Source organism: Etheostoma spectabile, chromosome 4 (genome assembly GCF_008692095.1).
Source record: "Etheostoma spectabile isolate EspeVRDwgs_2016 chromosome 4, UIUC_Espe_1.0, whole genome shotgun sequence".
Classification (NCBI taxonomy): Eukaryota; Metazoa; Chordata; class Actinopteri; order Perciformes; family Percidae; genus Etheostoma; species Etheostoma spectabile.
The window spans coordinates 20,796,263-20,804,232 of NC_045736.1; the positions used below are offsets into that span (position 1 = coordinate 20,796,263).

Genomic DNA, 7,970 nt, shown 5'->3' on the forward strand with positions numbered 1-7,970 from the left:
AAATTTCACATTGTGTCAAGTCTCAAAGTATCAAATTGTCCGTTTATTTGTCTCCACGGTGTTATTGGCAGTGCAGCAGTAAAACAGAAACACAGAATAAAACAAAAAGCTTTAACACATCATTACAAAGTAATAATGATTACATGCAAGGTATAACAACAAACAACACCATTTAGTTGCTGTTTTGTGCTTTCAATTATATGCTATAGATGATAACATTTACATTAATTTGATTTGATTAATGAATCCAAATTTCTTTAACATGGGATATGAGGGAAAGCTCCCAAGGAGTTACTAAATGCAGCTTTTAGACCTATGGACAGGAAGTTCTTTGACATTTGTCCACAATCCCATGTAAATTGGACAAACTCCATTAGTGATGATGATATGATTTAAGAACAGCTAATGGACCTTGAGATTAGACTCAAGAACAAAAACAGAAGACTGTTTTCTGAAATGTAAATAAGCCTACTATGAAGAGCCAAAGTGTTGAATATCAAACAAATAAAACGTTATGGAATGAACACTCATATAAACTAAAAGAAAAAAAAAACATATAGGCCTACATGACATAACACAATTTAATGCAGATATAATTCCATCAGTTTTTATTTCAGAATGTCCTTTTAAATAGAAACCGCTTGCGTTTCCATACATTTGGTCTCCATACATTTTAAAAAGTATAAAATCATCAATTAAGTGTTAAGCTTTTTTTTTTTATTTTTTTTTTTTACATTTTTCATCTAGTAATAGCCCTACGTGAGCACCACTGTCGGGTTATTTTTAGAACGCGCACTCCCCCGGTTCTTGCGTCAATGGAATCCCGTGTGTGCGTCATACGGAAGAACGTCTGTGTCGAACACAACCCTGATTGGCTCACGACCCGGAAAGTTCCACCGCCCTGTTCACCATGTTTGGGCATTAACCCGCCTCTTTTGTCGACGGAGCCAAAATAAAACAAGAGTGGAGGGAGTCTCCTGCGTTGGTCTGACCCAGTATGTGTGTGTGAGAGTGTGTTTGAAATTGTGTGTGTGTGTGTGTGTGTGTGTGTGTGTGCTGACAGCAGCTGACAAAGGTGACATTTATCAGTTTCACTCGTTTGGAATAAATGAAAAGCTTTAAAATCCGGAAATTTACATGAACCAGGTAAGTGAAAGTTTTTTAAATGTATTGAGGCTATTTAATCAGGTGGCCACATTCATGCTGATGTTAAATGCCTATCTGTTTAATTATAATTAGCTACTTCCATAATAATATAAGCTTATAGGACAAGACTGACTGGGCTACCCTTATACTCAAATAATGTTTAAATATGCCATATGTGCCTCAGTCTCCCTCTTTGGGTAGCAATCACAGCTATACACTCAGTTGCAAGTTTGTTAGGTAGGCTACACCTAGTAATGCAGTCTAATACAACATCCCTGCAACAAATCCTTCCTTCATAGTTTTAATGTTTTGTTAAAACCATTTTAGAGATGTGTTGATTCAACTAGACTACCTTTTGGGTGGCAACATATTAGAAACAACACCATACCAGCAGAACAAACTACAGCCTCCAAAATGACCATGAAGTTGAATCAACACCACTTTGAACAGTTTCAACCAAAACTGAGCATTAGTTTTAGCTAACTGTAGCTAATAAAGTTGAGCATCTGAGTGCAATGTTATGGAAAGAGCCATTCTTGTTACATGATAAAACATTAAAATAGAGTATATTTTGTCATTAGTGAATACTGCAATAACTCAGAGAGTATGTCAGTATCTTTATGAATTAACATGATTTTACATGTAAGTTTTATGTGTGGGTTTATTACTGTTGCTGTATGAGAAGACGTAAGGAGTAGGGTATACTTAGAGGGCATCAAGTACATGTTTGACACTTGAGCAGCATGGTCTCCCCAAGTCAAGCTTAAGTTTACGAATATAATTTAACAATCAGGTTTAAGTTTGAACAATTTTTGAAGAGTGACCAAGATGTGCTTCACTTTTGTATTGAAAACTTTACTTTGAGGAAGTACGCACTTGTTGGTACACGCCCATTCACCCAACCACACACACAAGCATGCACGTGCACACGCACGCACGCACAGGCCTACCTTTTCCATTTAAGCTGGCATGCTGGCATTCAGCCCACACTGAAATACAATCTGCAACACTCCCTAGTACAGTCCCTGTAGAAGAGGGTTGCCCTGCCGCTGAAGGAGGTTTTCAAAGCAATAATAGCCAGTAACACTATATCTGAGTTCCCAAATGGACCACCCTGTGCATATTTAAAGTGGACGGATTGGCCCTGAAGCTATAGCTATGGCATGTAGGGAAATGAGACCGTGTGCGTTCAAGGTGTAAATGTAGGCTACTCTTTGGATGGTTACAGAGTGGGGACTAAAAAATGCTGACCTAGAGTATTTATGCATGATCTAATTTACTGGGATGTCTGAACTTCAGTGCATGTATAACATGTTCAGACAGACACCTCCTTATCAGCCCTAGTTATCCCACTGATTTAACTATACTTGCTTTTATTTGGAAACAAGTTAGCATAGAAAGTCACACTTTTTAGTGGAATTTGAATGAGGGACAATCAACACTTTTTCATACATAGAAACATTTTTTGAATTATAGAAAAAACTTTCTTTGATTCAATGACACATACATGTAAACAATATTTTATGGACAAACATTGGAGTTTTCATCTGTAGTAATCTTTGTTGTGCTCTGTCCTAGCGATGCCCTGTGTACAAACCCAGTATGCATCCCTACCGCATGACACCTACTTCAGCTCTGAGTTCTTGAATCCTGACCTGGTGATGGACATCAGTAGCCAAAAGGACCAGCTGTCTACGTCTTCATTGCCCAGCATCAACACCTTAGTGGGAAATGGCTATGTGGGAGAGTTTGATGCTTATTCCTGCAAGATATCCACCGCTCCTCCTGCCTCTACAGTTTCATTTAGCCACGCCACAGTAGCTGAAAGCTCCTGCGCTCAGATGCAGAGCCAAGCCTTCAAACTGGATGATCTTCAGGTGTATGGCTGTTACCCAGGTTCCTTTGCGCTGAGCTGCCTTGATGAAACGTCATGTGGCTCTGACTATTATGGCAGCCCAATTTATGCTGCTGTTTCTCCTCCATTATCTGGCTTTCAGGCCCAGCCTGCACCTGTCTGGGATTCCCCTTTCAGCCCCTACCCCTCAGCCCCCCCCTCCTCTGAGGCTGATAAGGCCTCTATGGCCCAGCAGCTCTCCTTTTTCACCTTTAACCCCGCACCAAAGCAGAACTCTCCCGTAGGGCAGCATCAGGATGTTCAGCCGGGCCACAACGACCCTTTCTTCATGCCTCCACAGCAGCATGTCTCTCCACTTCCTTGTCCTCCCATTTCCTTGGAGCACGTACCCCTAGAAAGCCCCAGGATAGTGGAGGGGGCCATGACGTCTCCAAAATCCCAGAACCCAGGATCCAGTGAGGGCCGCTGTGCAGTTTGTGGTGACAATGCATCCTGTCAGCACTATGGAGTACGCACCTGTGAGGGTTGTAAAGGTTTCTTCAAGGTAAATTGCTGGATAGCATTTTGCAAGTTTATTCTACTAAGTAGGGCCATCTGATAATTTGGCTAGGACAAAATATTGGCTGATTATAGCTTTTTGCATATATCCGTGGAAATGTGAGCGATAAGCAACAATAAGATACATTACAGAAGCGTCAAAGATATGTTTAACCCTTGTGTTGTCTTCCCGTCGACAATGGTCCCTTTTTTTCAACATTATTATCGCTTTTTCCAACATTTGTGTCACTTTTTTCAATGTTGTAGGTGCCTTTTTTATGTTTTTGGTGTTTTTTCCAAAATTTTGATATTTTTAATGTTGTGGATTTTCAGCGCTTATTTCGGTGGCCCATTTTTTGTGACAAAGAAAAATGACCCAAGGACAACATGAGGGTTAAGGAAGTTAATGAACAGTGACACCATATAGAATCTGTCAACAAGAGAGCATTGACAAATTTATTTTTTCAACTCTACAATGTATTAAAAGTGTTTCCTTATGTTATCATGCGTTTGTGTAAGAAATTAATTATTGGATTTTATTTGAACTCTCAAATATTGGTATCAGCCTCATAAATTGAGTATTGGTCAGACTATATTACAGAGTTACATAAGATAGTATGCAGATTTATTTCTGCATTTGTCATTTAAATTGTTATATGTGCAGCATTACAAACCCATATTAAGATAATTTTGTTTGACAGCGAACTGTACAGAAAAATGCAAAGTATGTGTGCCTTGCCAATAAAGACTGTCCTGTGGACAAGAGGAGGAGAAACCGCTGCCAGTTCTGCCGTTTCCAGAAATGTCTTGCAATGGGAATGGTCAGAGAAGGTAATGCAACGTCAGACTCACTTTCTGTGACTAATGTATGATAACGAGAAACCCTTGTTTGTAATGACAGACATATGAAACCAGAGCCTTAGAGTGTCATCTGCAGAAAGAGAGAAACTGAAACCGATATAGCGGTTGTTTTTTAAATTGCAGGATGCAGTGACAACCATGTAAGAGTCACAAACATGTGCTTCAAGTGTCTCTCTTTTTTGTCCCTCTCTTAGTTGTTCGCACAGACAGCCTTAAAGGTCGCCGGGGTCGTCTTCCCTCCAAACCTAAGACTGTGGCCGAGTCTCCATCCACAACCCCCAATGTCAACACCATAGCCTCTCTTGTCAGGGCTCATTTTGACTCAAACCCAACCATTGGAAAGCTTGACTACTCCAAGGTAAGTCCAAGAATTGCAGCATGTTCAGAGCTCTTTTGTACAAATCAGATCGCTTACAATTACCTCAACACAGGATGTGGAATTAAAGCGTAGACAGTGAACCCTTCCCTTCTCTTCCTTCTCAGTACAAGGAGACAGTGGACAACCTGAAAGAAAAGGAGGATGCCGGTGATATTCAGCAGTTTTATGATTTGCTGACCGGTGCTTTGGATGTAATAACAAACTGGGCTGAAACCATCCCAGGATTCACAGAATTCTGCGCAGAGGACCAGGAACTGCTTCTTGAATCAGCCTTTGTTGAGCTCTTCATTCTGCGACTCGCATACAGGTCAACTTCTTTTACAATATAAAAAAAAAAAAAAAAACACGTTAACTAATATTTTACTAGACTTATGTGCACTTTTCAATATGCTGACTCTACTATTGTTTTGAAACTGTGCAGGTCAAATCCTGAGAAGAGCAAGCTGATCTTCTGTAATGGTTTGGTCCTCCACCGACTACAGTGCATTCGCAGTTTTGGTGACTGGATTGACTCCATCATGGATTTCTCCCAGAGCCTTCACCGCATGAACTTAGATGTCTCCTTGTTTGCCTGCCTTTCAGCGTTAGTTATTATCACAGGTGAGAGCTACTGTTTGCCATTCATTATAGTGAATCTCACTGCACTTAAATTTCATGTTTATATGCATGACTGTATTTCTCATGAGAACTTCTTCTGCATCTAGATCGCCATGGCCTGAAAGAGCCCAAACGGGTCGAGGCCTTTCAGACTCATCTCATCACTTGTTTAAGGGAACACATGAGTGGAAACGGATCGGAACCGAGTCGGACCCAGTCCAACTATCTTTCTCGTCTTCTAGGCAAACTCCCCGAACTGAGGACTCTTTGCACACAGGGCCTGCAGCGCATCTTCTACCTGAAACTGGAGGACCTGGTCCCCCCTCCACCAATAGTAGAGAAAATCTTTATGGATACTCTGCCATTCTGAAGAAAACACGGACCTAAATGTGTTGTTTATGTACAAAAAAAATTGATAGACACAAAGAACCTAATGTGAGGTTTTAATTCTACTGGTGAACCTCCTTCCATCACACTGACTTGTGTGCTGACAAATGTCTGACATTGTTCAAGAGATCATTCTCACAGTAAACATTAAGTTTAAAAATGGAATATGGTACCTGTGTGAGTACCGCATAAAGATATATTTCAGTTTAATGAAACTGTCCCAGACAGAGCTGAAATACAGCTCAGGACACAGTTTATACACTGTATATGTTTGTGTGCATTTGTAAAATGACTTTATTGCTGTGCTGGATGTGTTAATGTTGTCCTGCTATGCAGCTAGTAAGACATGGATATTTGGTCCAGATGAAATCCCTGGTTACATTCTCAGCTTTTCTTATGAACAAAAGAAACACACTAATCTCTTAAAAAGCATGCTTTGCTTTTTAATCCAACTAAGAAGATGGGATAGTCCTACTTTATAAAAGGGAAATTTTACTGTTTTCTTTGTATCACAAAAGATAGTTTTAGTTATGATCATGCTCCTGTGGAGGTCTTGGACCAAAGCTTACTCTTATTTTGATACTGCCACTTACAAACCTTATTGCCTTATGCTAACTTATGCTAGAACTCCATCCTGCCATTTTGCAACACCTTGTAAAGGCTTGTGCTGACAGGGTTCCTGTTGAACCACATGTTCCTGTAACAACATACTTTGTAGTTTTAAGAACAAAAATGAACTTTCTGAATGGAAATACAAAGTGCCTTTCATAAAGTCTCACTACTCGAACCATAATAAGTAACACAAAGTGAGTTTTCATTCCAAAATCACATAGCCCTATTTATTACAGATGTGAAATAATCTTTTACACCATAAAAATTATTTTTGTATTTGATATGAAGTGCCTAAGGCATGCGATTTTCAATACACTTTGACAAAAACATACAGTGCTTGAGACACACTTCACACGGCTAAATAGAGAGTCTCCCTCTATCAATTAAAACAATTACAACAAAACAGTATACCCTGATTTGTTTTTACCCAACACTGCTTGAAAATATACATGCACAAGCAGACATTTCATGTTTGGCATCCACTGGTTACTTGTCTTTGGCTGCAAATCTGTTACCCTACATGTGTTTTCGTAAAGCTCTTCTACTGTCTTCCACATTATTCTGAGTTGTGCAGTTGGATTTATTTTGTATTTTAATCTCAAAATGAGCTAAATAAATATGTTAAGGAATCACAGTGAATTGTGATGAAAAGATGAGCAGCTACGAGTAACTCAAACAATGTACAAACCAATATGAAGAACACTTCTTTCTCCTACTGTATGTGTTTTGTTTGCGATGTTTGTGGACTTTGAAAATGCTGCCAGGGCTTCCGTAAAATGGTGCAGAAGTGATAAAAAACAGAGAATATTTGATATTAAATCTTTTTTTGAAAATTCACCCCTGGCTGCCTTTATTTAAATGTTAGGGAATGGAGTGATATATTTCCTGTATGCCTTGTGCCCTTCACCATTTTATAGTTTCTATGTTCTCCGAATATATCTTTGGTTACTTCTGGTTTCTATTGGGGAAGATGATTTATGTGCCAATTTCTCTATATGTTTGCTTCAATTCATTATGGTTTGAAACTCACAGGTTGTGTATAGAAATGGGTTATAGGATAAGGCAGGCGATTTTGTAGATTTTTTTGTCAACAAATTAGTCTCGCCTTGCCAGACCCTCTTCCAAAGTGCGCTGGAAGAGAGTCCGGCTACTCCACATGGCATTCGTGGATAGGAGGAAAACGTGCTCTGGTGTGTTGGCATTTTCTTTAAACCAATCACAATCTTGGGCGGTGCTAAGCACCAGAGAAAAGCTGCGTTGCCGCTGCAAAAGGGCTCGGAAGGAACTTGTTTTTGTGGTACAAATGTGCGTTTAAAAGTTGTTTTAGTCGTGCAACAGAAAACTCAGATTGGACAGATAGTCTAGCTAGCTGTCGGAATTTATCGTGCAGAGATCTGAAAAAAAAATTAACCATAGTCCTCATAAATCGAACAGAGTTAAAATGCCAACACAAAGGGAGCCCAAGGCAACGGATATCCAGCCTACATGACTGAAATCCGGATATTCAAGGCTACAGACTATCAACAATTCAATTGACCAAAAAAGACCAAAAAGACCCTAAACAACAATGTTTTATGTGTCCGTCTCTCAATACTT

At 39.6% G+C, this 7,970-nt stretch overlaps 1 protein-coding gene across 1 annotated transcript; it reads left to right on the forward strand.

The window, feature by feature from the left end:
• Positions 1-1,005: 1,005 nt before the first annotated feature.
• Positions 1,006-7,027, forward strand: LOC116688504 (probable nuclear hormone receptor HR38). Its single transcript, XM_032514593.1, has 7 exons — positions 1,006-1,146; positions 2,725-3,545; positions 4,240-4,369; positions 4,594-4,757; positions 4,883-5,085; positions 5,200-5,378; positions 5,483-7,027. The coding sequence occupies exons 2-7, from the start codon at positions 2,727-2,729 to the stop codon at positions 5,743-5,745; spliced, it is 1,758 nt and encodes a 585-aa protein (XP_032370484.1). The 5' UTR covers positions 1,006-1,146; positions 2,725-2,726; the 3' UTR covers positions 5,746-7,027.
• Positions 7,028-7,970: the final 943 nt, after the last annotated feature.